We start from the raw sequence: 18494 nt of genomic DNA, 5'->3' as shown, positions 1-18494 counted from the left end.
AAGAGTGATAGTTTGGTTTCTTCATTGCCTACTCTAATTCCTTTAATATCTTTCTCGACTCTTATTGCCGAGGCTAGTGTTTCTAATACGATATTAAATAATAATGGTGATAGAGGGCAACCTTGCTTCACTCCAGATCTTACTGGGAAAGGTTCCAGTTTTTCCCCATTGCATATGATGCTTACTGATGGTTTTAAATATATGCTCCTGACTATTTTAAGGAAAAGTCCATTTATTCCTATGCTCTCAAGTGTTTTTATTAGGAATGGATGTTGGATTTTATCAAATGCTTTTTCTGCATCTATTGAGATGATCATATGGTTTTTGTTTGGTTGGTTATTGATATAGTCAATTATGCTAATAGTTTTCCTAATATTGAACCAGCCCTGCATTCCTGGTATAAATCCTACTTGGTCATAGTGTATTATCCTGGGGATGATTTTCTGTAATCTTTTTGCTAATATTTTATTTAAGATTTTAGCATCAATATTCATTAGGGAGATTGGTCTATAATTTTCTTTCTCTGTTTTCAGCCTACCTGGTTTAGGTATCAGTACCATGTCTGTGTCATAAAAGGAGTTTGGTAGGACTCCTTCAATCCCTATTTTTTCAAATAGTTTATTTAGCATTGGAGTTAATTGTTCTTTAAATGTTTGGTAGAATTCACATGTAAATCCATCTGGTCCTGGGGATTTTTTCTTAGGGAGTTGATTGATAGTGTGTTCTATTTCTTTTTCTGAGATGGGACTGTTTAGGATATTTACTTCTTCCTCTGTTAGTTTGGGCAAGCTATATTTTTGGAGGTATTTTTCTATTTCATTTAAGTTGTCGAATTTATTGGCATAAAGTTGAGCAAAGTAACTCCTAATTATTGCTCTAATTTCCTCTTCGTTACTGGTGAGTTCTCCCTTTTCATTTTTAAGACTAACAATTTGATTTTCCTCTTTCCTTTTTTTAATCAGATTTACTAAGGGTTTGTCTATTTTGTTGGTTTTTTCATAGAACCAACTCTTAGTTTTATTAATCAATTCAATAGTTGTTTTACTTTCAATTTTATTGATCTCTCCTTTTATTTTTAGAATTTCAAGTTTAGTGTTTAACTGGGGGTTTTTAATTTGTTCCTTTTCTAGCATTTTTAGTTGCAAACCCAATTCATTGACCTTCTCTTTCTCTATTTTATACAAATAGGCCTCTAGAGATATGAAATTTCCCCTTATTACTGCTTTGGCTGCATCCCATACATTTTGGTATGATGTCTCATTATTGTCGTTTTCTTGGGTGAAGTTATTAATTATGTCTATGATTTGCTGTTTCACCCAATCATTCTTTAGTATGAGATTATTTAGTTTCCAATTATTTTTTGGTCTACTTCCCCCTGGTTTTTTGTTGAATGTAATTTTCATTGCATCGTGGTCTGAAAAGGATGCATTTACTATTTCTGCCTTACTGCATTTGAGTTTGAGGTTTTTATGTCCTAATATATGGTCAATTTTTGTATAGGTTCCATGAACTGCTGAAAAGAAAGTGTATTCCTTTCTGTCTCCATTACATTTTCTCCAGAGATCTATCATATCTAGCTTTTCTAGTATTCTATTTACCTCTTTGACTTCTTTCTTATTTATTTTGTGGTTTGATTTATCTAATTCTGAGAGTGCAAGGTTAAGATCTCCCACTATTATAGTTTTACTGTCTATTTCTTCTTGCAGCTCTCTTAGTTTCTCTTTTAAGAATTTAGATGCTACACCACTTGGTGCATATATGTTTAATATAGATAGTGCTTCATTATCCATGCTACCCTTTAGCAAGATATAGTGCTCTCCCTTATTTTTTTTAATTAGATCAATTTTTGCTTTAGCTTGATCTGAGATCAGGATGGCTACCCCTGCTTTTTTGACTTCACCTGAAGCATAGTAGATTTTGCTCCAACCTTTTACCTTTAACCTGCATGTATCTTCCCGCTTCAGGTGTGTTTCCTGTAAACAATATATTGTAGGATTCTGGCTTTTAATCCATTCTGCTAATCCCTTCCTCTTTATGGGGGAGTTTACCCCGTTCACATTTATGGTTAGAATGACCAATTCTGTATTACTTGCCATCTTGTTAACCCCGGTTTATGCTTTTCTCCCTTCTTTCCCCTTTCCCCCCCTTCCCAGTATTAAGTTTGTGAGCACCACTTGCTTCTCACAGCCTTCCCTTTTTAGTATCCCTCCCCCCGCCTTAGAGTTCCTCCCCCTATCTTACCCCTTTCCCTCCCAGTTCCCGCATTCCCTTCCACTTAGCTTATTCCTTCCCTTTTCACTTTTCCCTTCTCACTTTTCAATGAGGTGGGAGAAGTTTCACCATAGATTGAATATGTCTTAAGATTTTTCACTTAAAGCCAATTCTGAAGGCAGTAAGATACCCACTATATTCATCCCCCTCCATTCTTTCTCTCAGATATAATAGGTTTCCTATGCCTCTTCATGAGATGTACTACCCCCACTTTACCCTTTTTCTGGTACAATGTCCTTTCCACATCAATTTCTAGAACAAGGTATACATGTATTCTTTATACATCTATATAGTCAAAATATAGTTCCCAAGATTAATCTTTACCTTTTTAGATTTCTCTTGAGTTCTATATTTGTAGATCAAACTTTTTGTTAAGTTCTGGCTTTTTCATCAGAAATAGATGAAATTCGCTTACTTCGTTGAATGTCCATCTTCTTCCCTGGAAAAAGATGCTCATTCTCGCTGGGTAAGTTATTTTTGGTTGCATACCAAGTTCCTTAGCCTTTCGGAATATCATATTCCAGGCCCTTCGATCTTTTAATGTGGATGCTGCCAGATCCTGGGTGATCCTTATTGTGGCTCCTTGATACTTGAATTGGGTTTTTCTAGCCGCTTGCAATATTTTTTCCTTCATCTGAGGGTTCTGGCATTTGGCCACTATATTCCTTGGTGTTTTGATTTTAGGATCCCTTTCAGTGGGTGATCGATGAATCCTTTCAATGTTTATTTTTTCCTCTGTTCCTATGACTTCTGGGCAGTTCTCTTTGATAATTTCCTGGAAAATAGTGTCCAGGCTCTTTTTTTCATCATTCTTTTCTGGGAGTCCAATGATTCTCAGATTGTCTCTCCTGGATCTGTTTTCCAGGTCTGTTGTCTTCCCCAGAAGGTATTTCACATTCTTTTCCATTGTTTGATTTTTTTTGGATTTGATTGACTGATTCTTCTTGTCTCCTCGAGTCATTCAATTCCATTTGTTCGACCCTGATTTTCAGTGAAGTATTTTCTTCACTCACTTTTTTAAGATCTTTTTCTAATTGTCCAATTGAGTTCTTTTGTTTTGTGGAATTTTTTTCCATTTCGCCAATTTTGTTTTTTAGAGAGCTATTTTCTGTTTCCAGTTCACCAATCCTATTTTTCAAGGATTTTACTTCTTTATCTACTCTCTCTTTAACTGACTTCTCCAGGCTCTTTTGCCAAGCCTCCCTCTCCTTTTCCCAAGCTTCCCTCTCCTTTTGCCAAGCCTCACTCTGCTTTTCCCATTTTTCTTCTAGCTCCCTTGTGAGAGCTTTTTTAATTACTTCTATGAGGTTCATCTGTGCTGAGGAACAGATGATCTCCTCCTTTGGGGATTCACCTGGAGACTGTCTGTTTTTAGTCTCCTCAGGATTTAGAGTCTGCTCTCTATCTGTATAGAAGCTGTCAAGGGTTAAAGTCCTCTTCAGTTTCTTGCTCATTCTGTCTAATAATCAGAGACAAACTAGCAAAGAAAAACAGAAAAAACTGGAGTCTGTCTTTGGGGAAGGGGCTGGGTGTGTTATCAAGCTTCCTCTACAGACTGCGGGGGGCAGCAGTGAGGCACTAGCAGGACTGTGCTGCGCCTGCGCTCTGAGATCCCAGAGCGTGTTGAGTCACTGTGGGGGGGGCGGCCAGGTCCCGAGAGACTCCAGCTGTTTGGGGTTGTATTCTTCAACCCCGGTGTTTTTAGCTTCTCTGCTGGGCTGCTGACTTGCTGCCGGAGCAAAGTATCCAAACCTTTAGCGAAGCTCTCTCCGCAGAGATGGCTGCGATCACTCCCCACCTCCTCTCCCATCTGCTCCCGTGCTCTCACTGCCGCTGCCCTCAGCCTGCGCCCGATCTAAAACCGTCCCAGCCCTCCAGTAAAGACAGACCCTTCTTGGTGAATCTCAAGGATGGCTTCTCTTGGTAACTATATGTGGGTTTTTTTTCAGTCAAGCATTAATTCAGAGGCTTGTAATGAAGTGGATAGTGAGAGAAAGCGCGGAGCTTATGCAGCTGTGAGCCTCCTCTCCGCCATCTTAACCGGAAGTCCCTCCTCACCTTATTTTTGCATACAATTTGTGTGTTATGTTGCCACTCTTTAGAGCAAATAAATATTTTATATATGCTTCTATCTCAACCATGTGAAAATGGGGGGAGCCAATGTCAGGCCAGAATAACGCAGAGGTTGTGATAATGGAAAAATTGGGTCAATAAAATTTTCTAATTGTCTGCTGAGTGAGCAGAACTGATGATCAAATAGAGTTAGACTATGCATGCATACAAAAGTAGCAACCCATCTACATGAAACTCTTTTGTTCATGATGTAATGAAAGGAACAATACTTTGAGCTCTAAAGCTACTAAGGGGAAGAGAGGTAGTGGGCTATTCCACTTAGTTGCCAAATGTCCATGAATACATGACACCTCTCGAGTTTACTTTTTCATGATTCAAGTGGAATGAAAGTCTAATAGATGTGCTAATCTCTCAAAAAGAAAGGAGATAAAGAAAGCAAAATTACTTTCTAATGAAGCTTTACTTCTGAGGAAATGACTTTACTATTGAGGAAAGAAGAAAAGGGAAAGGGAAAGGAGAAAGGTAAAAATATGCTTAAATGAATTCAGAATTTCAGAGAATTGTAAAAAGAGATACAAAAGTTTTATTTAAATGAGCAATGTGAAAATATAGAAGAAAAAAAGAGAGAATCTTAAAAAAAATCAGCGATATTAAGGGAATATTTCTTGGGCATGATAAAAGACAAAGATGGTAATGGAAGAAGAATAGATTAAGAAGAACTGTACAAGAAAGATATCAACATTGCTGATAACCACAGGGTGTGGTCTTTGATTTAGAGCTATATATCCCGGAGAATTGTTGTAATCTTTACAAACTGTTAAGTCATTAGAGTTGATAGAGACAATAATTATCTAATTTAGCATGGTTTAGTATCATTGATCTTACAAGAAGATGTTTTGGGCCAGAACCTGAAACAAGGTACTAAGTAGAACTAATTGATAGAATGCTTGTGCTCACACCTTTAGAGAGCTCATATAAGCTCATATAAGCAAGAAGTATTTAAGTACTCATTGGGGTTCACAAGTATGAGAGATTCACAAAGTAAACTTTATAACTTTGTGAATTCACACCTCCCTTGAAGCTCTGGGAGAAAACCTATAATCCCACTCTCTGGCATCCCACAATCCCTCTCTCGAAGAAGGAGCATAAATAGAGCTTCAGTGAGCCCAGTCAAAGGAGTTCAGCTGAAGACTGAGCAGGGAGCATCAGTTCAATTCAGAGTTGCACTCTCTTGGAGGCGCAACCAGATTCACCTTCATCTCACACCACTGTGGTTGGTGGCTGGGCTCCTGCACTTCCCGCACTGAGACCAAGCTGGTCTGAAAGACTTGCCAGAAAGCTAGCTGAGCCCCAAATGAAGTAGACAAGAGATTCATTCCATCTTTGTGCTGGCCGGAAGCTGAAGAAAGCAGAGGCAGAAGCAAAGGACAAAGCTGCAAGAGCTCTTAGAATCAAGCAGAGGGATAGGCCTCAACTAACCGGGCTATTTTGGAAGGAGAAAATAAATGTTTGCATTTTTACCAGCTGGCTGCATTTTGGGTGATTATTACGCTTAACTGTAACTAAGACTGCTTCCAGAAAACCTCCCCGAGAAACCTGCTCCCAGAGAGAACCATTATTTTAAAGAAGAAGAACACCATAAATACACCAAGATAAGGTCAAAATGGGTTCATTATCTAGGCATAAAGAATGAGATTATAAATAAATTAGAAGAACATATGATAGTTTACTTCTCAGACATGATCTCCCTCAGAGAAAACTATTATTATATTTTTAAGAAGAAAAACACCACAGAGAATAAAGTTAAGTGGTCCTTGGGAAACATTGCTAACAATAAAACTAGTGGACATGATGGAGTTCCAGCTAAGCTACTTAAAAAGCTATTTAAAATGATACTGTTAAAGTGCTGCAGTCAATATCCCAGCAAATTTGGAAAATTCCACGGTGACCACTGGATTGGAAAAGATTGCTTTACATGCCAGTCTTAAGGAAGAGTAATACTAAGGATGCTCAAATTATTAAATACTTGCACTTAACTCATATACCAGAAAGGTTATGCTTCAGCAATATGTGAGTGGATAATTACTAAAAGAGCAGGCTGGTTTTCAGAGAGGCAGAAGAATGAACTAGAGACAAAATCCAACACTTGTTAGATTATAGAGAAAGCAAGGGAGTGCCAGAATAACACCTACTTCTACTTTACTGACTATGCTAATGCATAGATTGTATGAATCACAAAAATATGACAAGTCTTCAAAGAATTGGGAGTGCCAGATCATTTTACTTGCCTCCTGAGGAATCTATCTTTGGGCCAAATTAGAATCAACCATGGAATAACTAATTGATTTAAGATTAGAAAAGAAGTATCAAAAAGCTATGCATTGTAACCTTAATTTTAAAAAACATATATAAATACATCAGATGAAATGCCAGGGTAGATGATTCTGGATATAAGGTGAAACTTCAGGATAATTTGATTTGCATTTTTTTCTTATTAGTGATTTTGAGTATTTTTTATATTGTTAATAGTTTTCAATTCTTTTGACAACTATTCATATCCTTTGAATCTATTGGGAAATAGTATGTGTGTTTTTACACACATTTATATACATTTATATCTATCTATATCTACATATTACATATATAAAATCTCTGTGGTGTTCTTTGATATTGACCCTTTACCTGAGAAATTTGAAACAATTCCTATCTTGCCCCCTGCATTTGACTGCTTTCTTTCTCTGTTTCCTCCTTTTGTTCTTCTACTTTTTCTTGAAAAGCAGAAGCTTTTCAATTTCATGTAAGCTTTTAAATAATCAAATCATGTAAGTTTTTTAAGTAATCAAAGTTACCCACTTTATTTGATGTAATTGCCTTTGTCTCTTGTTTGGTTAAGAAAATATCTTCTGTCCATAGGTGTAAGATATGTTTCTCTTCTAAATTTTAACTAGAATTATCTTTTAATATTGAAGTTATATATATATATATTTAGAATCCATTGTGGAATATGTTGTAAGTCTTGGTATAAGCTTGATTTCTGTCAAATTGCTTTCTAGATTTCCCAGTAGTTTTTATCAGACAAAGAACCAAAAAACTCCTTGGTAGGTAATACATTTTTTCTTTCTTTAAAAAAATTTTTTTTATCAAAACCTGGTTTATTGAGTTCCATTGTTCTGATAATCTCTTCTATTTAAGTCTTTCATTGATCTGTTTTTTTAACCAGTATTAGTTGGTTTTGAGGACTGCTGCTTTATAATATAGACTAAGGTTTGCTATTTCCTTTTTGTCTATCTTTTTTTCTCATTTCTCTTGATATTTTAGATCTTTCATTTTTCCAAATGAATTTTGTTATTACTTTGTAAATTGTGTAAATTAACTTTGGCAGTATTATAACTTTTATTGCATAGCATGATCTGACATGATTATTTCTGTATCCCAAATGTAACACTTCTCTGACATAGATTACACATTTTATTATGGTTTTTCATTTTATTCTTAATCAGTTTATAAAATTTCTCAAAATTATTCATTTTTATAAGATTGCTGTTGTAGGACACAATGTTCTAGTTCTGCTTTTCTTTCATATATTATTAAATCATCTTATAATACAATAGAATTACTATCACTGTTGTATGCCACAATTATTCAGCCATTCCTTAATTAATGCTTCTCACTGTTTTGATCACACACAAAAACCCTGCTTTTTGCATATAAAAGTCCTTTTTCCCTCTTTGGTTTCTTTTGGATATAGATTAAGCTGAAATACTAATTAGCTTTTTGTTTATAATTCCAAATTGTTTTCCAGAATATATTCAGATTATCCAGTAGTACAAAAATATCCTCATTTTCCCATAGCTTCTGCAGTGTTTATCTTTTTTATTTTCAAAATATCTTTGCCAATCTGATTGCTATCAAGTGTAATCTCATAATTGATTTAATTTACATTTCTTTAATTAATAGTAATTTGGATAATTTTTTATGTGGCTATCAATCCTAGACTCCTTTTGATGCATTATCTATCCTCACGTGACTAACAAGATATGCATAGTAGTTGTCCAATTGTATAATATTCAGAAAGTTGCTATGTCCTAGCTACATACTTTTGGAAGGCAGAAGGTTTCTTTATTGATAATCTAGACTCTTTTTGCTTTGAATTTATTAAATGACCTCTTTCCTAATGCTACCTGTAGAACCATATTCCTTTGGGAATGAGACCAATTTGAACTTTGTATTAGTTGGCACTCACAAAAAGAAACATCAAACAATCTATTCAGGTCACTGCAAAATTCCCTATGTCCTTTATACTTGCTGGAATTGAAATCTTCTATTCTATATTACTTTTTGGGGGTAGCTTTCATGGCTAATTCTCAAAATGAGCTATAACTTCCTGCCAAAATCCCGATATAAAAAGTAGTTCATCACAACTATTGTCTGAATAAAGATCTCAAAATGGAATCTGATTCTCTGTCACTTTGTTCCTCTTTTCATCTTCAAATCTATTCCATTGATTGATTTTAGAAACCTATTCTTCTGTTACTTGTATTACTAAGGTCATCCTGCCAAATCTTCCTGACTTTCTTAAGAGATGACACTTGTTCGACCAAGTACCTATGATTAATAACATTTTTTTTTTTTGCCAAAACTCCAATACAAATCTACTCTATGTCATTGTGGGCAGTTGTAGGTGTCACTGTTGCTCACAAATGAAGTCAGTTCTGAAAAGATAGATTTGGTAGTAATCTGCACAAAGTTTGTAGTCGAAGTCACAGAATTTTAGATTTGAATAAAACTTTTAGCTATCTATTAAGTCCAACTCTTCATTTTATAGGTCAGGAAACTGAATATTGGAGTGGGAAAGAATTGACTTATCCAATTTAGCTAGGAAAATAGTGTACAGTAAAAGAAGAAACGTCAGGGATAGAATTATGGGGAAAACTCATAATCAGATATTAGGAAAAGGATGAGGAACCAGTGAAGAAGACCAAGAAGGAACAATTAGAGGAAGAAAGACTAGTATAGTGTCTTTAAGAATTTATTAAGCCTCTAGTTTTACAAAATACTTTTAGACATATATGTAAAGAAAAACATAAGCAAAATATTTGTGCTATATTGGACAGAGATAGACTAATTGGAACTAGACAGGCTGACATAAATGCACAAATATAAAACATACATGTAATAGAATGATGATATCAGAAATGAAAAATGAACACATATAGCATTTTTATATAATTGTATTGAGAAAGTAACTATTAAGAGTTGCATATTTTGCTTAAGTGAAATTATGATAGAAGTCAAAATGGAGTTTCAGAAACTTTTATATCACTGTAAGAAACCTTTATTGTAAAACATTTGATCTTCCAAAAGTTCCTTCACATCTTCTTCATTTTCCCTCTTCTGAGTCAGATAGAAGACAACTATCAACTTTGGCAAAACTCAGTAACAAAATTCCTTTGGTGTTGTTCCACTGAGTAGAAAACAATGGCTTTTTTTTTTTTTTTTTTTTTTTTTTTTTGGCTTACTTCCAGATAGAAGATCACATGCTTCACTTCCTCTGTATGGGGACATGATTTCCAAGAGAACAGATGGTGCCAAGGAAGATGAGCATTTTACTATCACTTTGCCTTCCCATCCTGACTACAGGCAGCAGTTGCCTGAGATTAGCAAAGGCAAAGACTTCATCCGGTGCTTGCCTGTCCACATCTCCAAATACATTTTAGGTAGGTCTGTGACCTGCTCTGTGTAAATATGGTAATTAAGCAAACTGCTCCAGAATTAGCCTAAATTATCCAATTTGGGATTAACAAATCTATCCTATCTTTCAGGCCTTCTAGACAAAAAATCCTTGAACAAATGTCTTTTTGTAAGCTGGCATTGGTCTATGCTGGTGGAGCAGGTCAAGAAGGAGCAATCAACACATCAGCAAGTTCAGAATGAGATCACACTCCTTCGGGTATTTCATATGCTGTTAGGGGCTGGACTCATGCTTAATATTTTTAATTATAAGTCAATTCTCAGGGAGAGGACATGGTAGGATTTCTGTCTTCACATTCACTGTCTGCTAGATATTACTGCTTAGTATTATGGCTAGCAAGGAAGGTCAGAAGTATGTTAAAAATGATCTGTTTTTTTTTTTTTAACTCAATTCTGTCATCATAACCATTAACCTATTAGAGTGATCAGAATCCATCAGTAAGTCTTGATAATTGTCAGGCAGAGTTCTTTTAGTCCTCAGAAACCTCATAGTAATGATTTCCTGTCCTAGAATAGAAGAAAAAAATGTAACATGGATTGTATAATAAGAGGATGATACTCAATTATATCAGTTTTCCATGATATGCATTTAATCTTTATAGGCTGTTTTGAAGCTAAAATGTTTTTCTCTCCTTATGATTGTCATTTCTTTGTTGTTGTTTTTTTCCATTTTTAATCCTTTCAGATAATCCTAATCTGAAATATTAACTATTTCACTCTTGGAAACTTGTATGTTCAAAACAGCTAAGTATGAAGAAATAATCTGGATCAAGGTACATTTCCTATACAGATATATTAGTAGTCGTTTCTAGGCCAGTTTTGAAAACTTTATTCCAGGCAATTGACTGCTATATTCTGGGTGTTGCCTTTGCTCTACCATAAAAGAGAATAAGAAATTAAAGGTAATATTATGTTATTCTTATTTCAGGAGACCTTTACGAAAGGGATGTACCCTAACTATGCCAACAAAACAGCAATTCCAGTTCCCAAGATAGCTGAAGATGAAAAAACTACACAAGTAAAAAGTTCAAAATGGAAAGTGAAATCAAAGGTGTGTGCCATTTGGTTGAGGTATTTATTGTGCATTTCATTTTGTCACCACAAAATTGGATTAATAATTTATATGGGGAAGCAACAGAGTGAATTGCAAAAATGCTGGAATTAGTTAGGATATTTTTGATATTTGTTATTGTCACAAACCAGCTCTCTGAACTTAAATTTTAATTCCAGAGACTACTTGATTTCTCATTTACAAAATGATGTAATTAAACTATAATTTTCAATACATGTTTAAGAAACACGTATGCTATGATAATAAGTGACCTTTATATAGTACATTATATAAATCATGTCATTTGAAGCACATAATCTGTGAGATAAACATTACTGTTGCCATTTTATAGATGATAAAACTCAAGCTCATAGAGGTAAAATTATTAGTCCAATTTCACACAACTAATGAATGTTGGAGATAGGATTTAAAACAATAAAAGAGATCCAAGAGAAAAAGCACTATTAACATAAAATTAAGATTCCTCTTAACCTCTCAAACAGAAGTCCTGTGGTTGGTAAGTCCATAAGAAGTAGCTTGCCTGCACAAGTGTAAGGAGTCATTTGTTCACTTACTTAATAAATTTTAAGTATTTATCATATATCTAACATATTAGAGTTGACATTAGGGGTAAATACAAATATAAATAAGAATTCTTATCTGCAAGAAGAGAAAAACATATATGTATATAAAAATAACTGAATATATTCAATATATGTATAGCAAAGATACAAATGTAAAGGAATAAGCATATGTATTTCTTGGGACTTTGAGATGCTCTCAGTCATTAAGAGAAATCCTTAAATTATATAAGGTTTTGTATGAACAGTGGTACAGTAAATAGAGTTTGGATTTTCTAGACTTGGAATCAAAAAGACTTTAGTTTAAATATGCTCTTATAGTGAGTGCCCATTAACTGGGGAATGACTGAATAAGTTATAGTATATGCATGTAATGTAATATTATTGTCCTCTAAAAAAAGATGAGCAGACTGATTTCAGAAAAGCCTGGAAAGACTTACATGAATTGATGCTGAGTGAAGAGAACAAAATCAGGAGAACATTGTACACAGTAACTGCAAGATTATGTGATGATCAAATACAATAAACTAGCTCTTCTGAGCAATACAGTGATCCAAGATAATTCCAATAGACATGGGATGGAAAATGCCTTTCATATCCAAAGAGAGAACTGTGGAGACTGAATGCAGATCAAAGCCTGCACCTTTTTTTTTTTTTTTTTTTTTTTTTTTTTTTTTTTGCCTTTTGGTTTCTTGTGTTTTTTTCCCCTTTATTCTGATTGTTTTCTTTTATAACATGACAAATATGGAAATATGTTTAAAAGTGTTGTACATGTATTACCTATATCAGATTGTTTGCTGTTTTGGGAAGGGAGAAGGTAAGATATGGAAAGAGAAAAATTTGGAAGTCAAAAATCTTACAAAAATGAATGTTGAAAACTATCTTTTCATGTAATTGAAAAAATAAAGTAATACTGAGAAAAAAGAAACAAATATGGCCTCATATATTTACTAGCCACATGACTTTGGGCAAGTCATTTAATTTACATATATGTCTCTGTTTTCCAATCTGTAAAATGAAGATGTTAATCATAACATCTACTTCACAAGGTTGTTGGGATCAAATGTAATATGATATGTAATAAATGTAAAATGTTTAGCAGACATTTTCTATTATTATTGTTAATGTGAAGCCACTATATATATGCAATGTTGTATAAGTGTACTTTTAGTAGGCCAAATTTTAAACAGGAGAAAAAGCAAAAGCAGATTGACATAGGAAATGGAGGAGAGGCAGCTGCAGAGATGGGCAGAAAATAGTGGCAGAATGGGAAAAAAAGGCTATGCACAGACCTTTTCTGCAACTTGATGATAACATTGCATCATGGCCAGAGATTTCAGTATTTCTAACATGAGGTGAACAGTTACCTTTACTATGCTGACTCAAGAATGAAAGATAGATAGCTGTTAGATTTCAAATTGAAACACTAATCTGTCTCTTTGAATTTATGTGTCCTCCCATTTTGTAAATTACAGAGGAGAATTGAATTGAGAGTTGACTCAGAATTCTATTGGGATGGTTGGCTAAAATTTGTTCAACTTCCAGGGTGTTATTCTGTGATTGTTCCACTGAATGCTCTTTTACTTTAAATTCATGTCATCAGCCATAATCTAGCGGATTATCTGAATTTCTCTTATAGGTTCAAGGGAGGGAAAGATGAGCATTTTATACAATAATAGCAAGATTATGTGATGATCAACTATGACAGACTTAGCTCCTTTTAGCAATATGGTGATCTAAGACAATTCCAATAGACTTTAGATGAAGACTGAATGTAGATGAAAGCATAGTATTTTCACCTTTCTTTTTAATGTGCTTTTTCTTTCTTGTGTTTTTTCCCCTTTTGGTCTGGTTTTTCTTGTACAACATGACAAATATGGAAATATGTTTAGAAGTGAGGTACCTGTATAATTTATATCATATTTCTTGCTTGTCTTGGGGAGGAGGGAAAGAATGGAGGGAGCAAAAATTTGGAACACAAAATATTACAAAAAACAAATGTTGAAAACTATCTTTTCATGTATTTGGAAAATTAAAATATTATTAATAAAAAAAGAAATATGATGGCAGATCAGTGCAACAGATTAGGTAAACAAGACATGATAGTAAATGGCCATGGAAATCTAGTGCTTGATAATACAAAGACCCAATTTCCAGAATTAGAACTTACTATTTGACAAAAACTTCTGGCAATGAGTGTGGCAGAAAGTAGGTATAGACCAACATCTTACACTGTATATAAGACAAATTCAAAATGGACACATGATTTAGACATAAAGGGTGATATCATAAACAAACCAGGAGAGCAAGGAATAGTTTATCACATCTATGAGCAAGTAAAGAATTATTGATCAAAAAAGAGATTTAAAACATTGTAAAATATGACATGGATAATTTTGATGATATTGAATCTAAAAGATTTTGAATAAGCAAAAGCAATGCAATCAAGATTAAAAGGGAAACAAAAATCTGTGAGACAATTTTTAAAGCAAGTGTCCTAGATAAAGGCCTCATTTCTCAAATACAATGAGAAATAAGTCAAATTTATAAGAATACAAGTCATCCCCTAATTGATAAATGGTCAAAGGAAACAAATAGGCAGTTTTCAGGTGAAGACGTCAAAGCTATGAATAGTAAAAGGAAAAAATGTTCTAAAATACTATTGATTGGAGAAATGCAAATTAAAACAACTCTGAGGTATTACCTCATACATACTAGATGGGCTAATATGACAGAAAAGGAAAAGGATAAATGTTGGCAAGGATGTGAAAAAATTGGAACATTAATATATTGCTGGTAGAGTTGTGAACTGATCCAAACATTGTGGAGAGCAATTTGGAACTTGTTGGAATCTTTACAAACTGCTAACTAATTAGAGTTGATCTGATCTTACAAGAAGATGTTTTGGGCCAGAACCTGAAACAAGGTACTAAGTAGAACTAATTAGTACAATGCTTGTGTTTACACCTTTACTCATTGGAGTTCACAAGTATGCCAGCTTCACAAAGTAAACTTTGTAACTTTGTGAATTCACACCTCCCTTAAAGCTCTTTCGGCCAGAGAGCACTATGGGAGAAAACCCATAATCCCATTCTCTCAGAAGATATAAGGCCAGTGAAGAGAGATCTATTCCAGAATATTTTCCATTTGGTGTCAGAAGAGAATTCAGCTGGATTGGAGAAGAGCACTCTGGTGCAGACACAGAGCACTTTGGGAGATTTCAGCGGAATTACGCCAAAAGCCCTCTCTCCAAGGCAAGAAAGAATATTTTCCACTTGACTGGCTGGTGGCAGAAGAAGAGTTTTCAGAAGAAGAAGGTACGAGTCGAGAGTTCAGCGGACAACCAGATTCATCTTCATCTCACACCACTGTTGGTGGCTGGGCTCCTGCACTACCCCCACTGAGACCAAGCTGGTCTGAAAGACTGGTCTGAAAGACGGAGACAAGAGATTCATTCCATCTTTGTGCTGGCTGGAGGCTGAAGAAAGCAGAGGCAGAGGTTGAAGGACAAAACCCTTGGATTTGGAAATATTTGGAGGGCTCTAAGCTAACCAGGCTATATTAGAGACAATAAAAGATCTGAACTTTTATCACCTGGCTGCGTGTTGAGAACAAGATCACCACAGGAACTATGCCCAAAGGACAATCAAACTGCAAACATTTTGATTCAACAATACCACTACTAAGTCTGTGTCCCAAAGAGGTCATGTGGGAAAAGATCCACATGTACAAAATTGTTTATAGCAGCCTTTTTCACGGTAGCAACAAATTGTTAATTCTTCAGTTGGGGAATGGCTGAATAAATTGTGAATGGTAATAGTGGAATATTATTATGCAATAAGAAATGATAAACAGGCAGATTTCAGAAAAACCTGGAAAGACTTACATAGACTGATGCAAAGTAAAATGAGCAGAACCAGGAGAACATTGTATACAGTAACAATAATGGTGTATAATGACCAAATATGAACAACTGAGTTATTCTTAACAATATGCAATTTTCCAAGATGATATCCATATCCAGAGAAATAACTAATGGAGTCTAAGTGAAGATAAAAGTATACTAATTTCTATACTAAATTCTTTAATTTTTTGTATTTTTTTTCTTTTGGTCTGTTTCTTTTTTTCACAACATGATTAATGTGGAAATATATTTTACATGATTGTACATGTATAATCTATATCAATTTAGTTACCATTTTAAGAAAGGGAAATGGGAGTATGGAAGAGAGAAAAATTTGGTTCTCAAAAATTTTTAAAAATAAATGTTAATGGGACACTAATATATTGTTGGTAGAGCTGTGAACTGATCCAACCATTCTGGAGGACAATTTAGAACTATGCTCACAGAGCTATAAAACTGAGCATATACTTTGATCCAGCAGTACCACACTAGGTCTGAATCTCAAAGAAATCATAAAGGAGGTAAAAGGACCCTCAGGTGCAAAAATATTTGTAGCAGCTCTTTTTGCAGTTGCAAAGAATTAGAAAGTGAGTAGATACCCATAAATTAGGGGAATGGTTGAATAATTTATGATATATTAAAGTAATGGAATATTATTGTTCTATAAAAAAAATGATGAGCAAATTGATTTTAAAAAGGTCTGGAAAGATTTACATGAACTGATAGTGAGAGAAACAAGCAGAACCAGGAATACATGGATGAAAACATCATTTGCATCCAGAGAGAGAACAATAGAGACCAAATATAAATCAACACATGTTATGTTAATTTTTTTCTTTTTCTTCTGCTTTATTATTCTCTTTTGGTTTTTCTCTTTTGTTCTGATTTTTATCTCCCAACATAATTCATAAGGAAATTTATAATAAAAATGAATATACATATATAACCAAAAAAAGTCATTTTTACATGTAACTGGAGAAAATAAAAACAAAAAAATTAGAGTTCAGAAACCTTCCACCCTCTCCCCCAAAAAATGAATGTTAAAAATGGTCTTTACATGTAATTGGAAAAAAAATCAACTATTTTAGAAAATAATTTGAGAATTTCCCCAGATTGCCAAAGGGGTCCATGCCACATAAAAATTTTTGAGAACTCCTGGTCTAGAGGATCAGAAAAGGTAGAAAATCCTGTCCTAGTAGTCTGGTGAAGGTAGGGTGGAGGAGTGGTAGAGGCTTGAAAAGGGAGCTTTTTTCAAGTAGAAAAGGAATTCAGAGGCAGTCACTTTCACTATTCCACCTAATACTGTTGTAATAGGGGTCCTTAAGGAAACAAAAAGCATTGATAGAATTGAGACACATTGATAACAAAACCTGGTCTTCCATACTCAGGATTAGGACTGTCTAATCCTGTAGTAAGGTCTAGTGAATACTAAAGGTGCAGAGCTGATGATACCTCACTATAGACTGACTAAGAATATTTAGCCAATGACCTAATTGTTATTTGATGAATATACATTAGATTGGTATGAACTGCATGAAAAAACACAGGAGCAGATTATAAGAAGATTAAAAAGACAATGAAGGATAACGGAAATTGAGACAAAAAATTACATATGACATATGAATGTAATATGTGGTTTGTTGTCACAATAAATTTTGTTTTGTTTTGCCTGTGACCTATTTGGTTTAGAGTGTGTGTGTGTGTGTATATATATATATATATATATATATATATATATATATAGTCATTCTTTATGTGACATTTATCCAGTTAATGCCTAAAACTATTGCGTGATGCTACGAACAATGGATTATAAATAAGAATTAGTTACTTTAAAAAGTTAAATGATAATTTATTCATGTATATTTACAGAGATGTTGATGTATTTTTTACATAATATGAAAGAATTATGAAATTTTATTAAGGAACACATGTTTCCCTGAAATGTGTTTTCCAGCAGTTGTCATTATTAGATGCTTCAGTGCCTAAACATCATGAGGTTTTTGTGCTTGTGTGAAATAGAATATGAAGATCTAGGAGCAAGTTAACAAAGTTAAGGCAGAGAGCAAGAAGAAAAGAGAGAACAAGAGAGAATGAGAAAGAGTGACAGAGAAAGGGAGAGAGAGAGACAGAGAGAGAGAGAGAGAGAAGAGAGAGATGCACAGTTGCCCTAGTGATGGCCACATCTCATCCTATCAGGGTGTTACTGATAGTGTCTTGTGCCTTTACCTGATTGACTTGGGGGCTAATGTGAGAACTTCATGACAGACAAATGAGTTTTTTTCCCATTCTTGATGACAATTCACTTGACAATGTGTACCTATGCAGTATAGTAAACCTCAGTTTTCATCTAGAATGCTATAATTTCAAAACTCTGGAAGACATCCATTCAACAGTGAGACACATTGCCAGCCCCAGCACTGAAAGTCAGGCCTTTAATATTTTCTGATGGCTACATGTAGAATCTCCTAGTTTTCAGTGCTATGCAATAAAACAATCCTGAGGAGCTGCAGCAAAGACCTCTTAGCTATGCATAACCAAGGGTCAAGAGAAAAGAAGGAGGTAGTTTGGAATGGTTTCAGTGTTTAGGGGCTTTGGGAACTATTTTAAATATTTTTGAACCCATGAATGCATAGATTTTCAAGATAAAACTTTAGAGTACTATTATACAAAAAAGTTATAAGATAAAGTTGAATCCCATTGTTTTTAGCCAGAGACATTCCAAAGTGTCTGATTTTTTGTAAAAGTATTTGAGCACTATTTGTACAAATTCATAGATAATATATGAAATTATTAAAGGAGAAATTAGATGAGCAGGTTAATATAGTTAATATATAGTTTCTAAGGATATATTGTACCTCTA

At 34.3% G+C, this 18494-nt stretch overlaps 1 protein-coding gene across 1 annotated transcript in view; it reads left to right on the top strand.

Moving 5' to 3' along the window:
* FBXW10B (F-box and WD repeat domain containing 10B) overlaps nucleotides 1–18494 on the top strand; it is a 124020-nt gene that overhangs the window by 29509 nt on the left and 76017 nt on the right. Inside the window, exons 3-5 of the mRNA XM_051995625.1 lie at nucleotides 9870–10061; nucleotides 10167–10294; nucleotides 11024–11146. Of these exons, the coding sequence (XP_051851585.1) occupies nucleotides 9870–10061; nucleotides 10167–10294; nucleotides 11024–11146 (443 nt within the window). The remainder of the gene's footprint in view (nucleotides 1–9869; nucleotides 10062–10166; nucleotides 10295–11023; nucleotides 11147–18494) is intronic.

The sequence above is a fragment of the Antechinus flavipes genome, chromosome 4 (genome assembly GCF_016432865.1).
Source record: "Antechinus flavipes isolate AdamAnt ecotype Samford, QLD, Australia chromosome 4, AdamAnt_v2, whole genome shotgun sequence".
NCBI lineage: Eukaryota > Metazoa > Chordata > Mammalia > Dasyuromorphia > Dasyuridae > Antechinus > Antechinus flavipes.
Note: the sequence above shows the minus strand (reverse complement) of the source record. Positions and strands in the feature narration are given on the sequence as shown.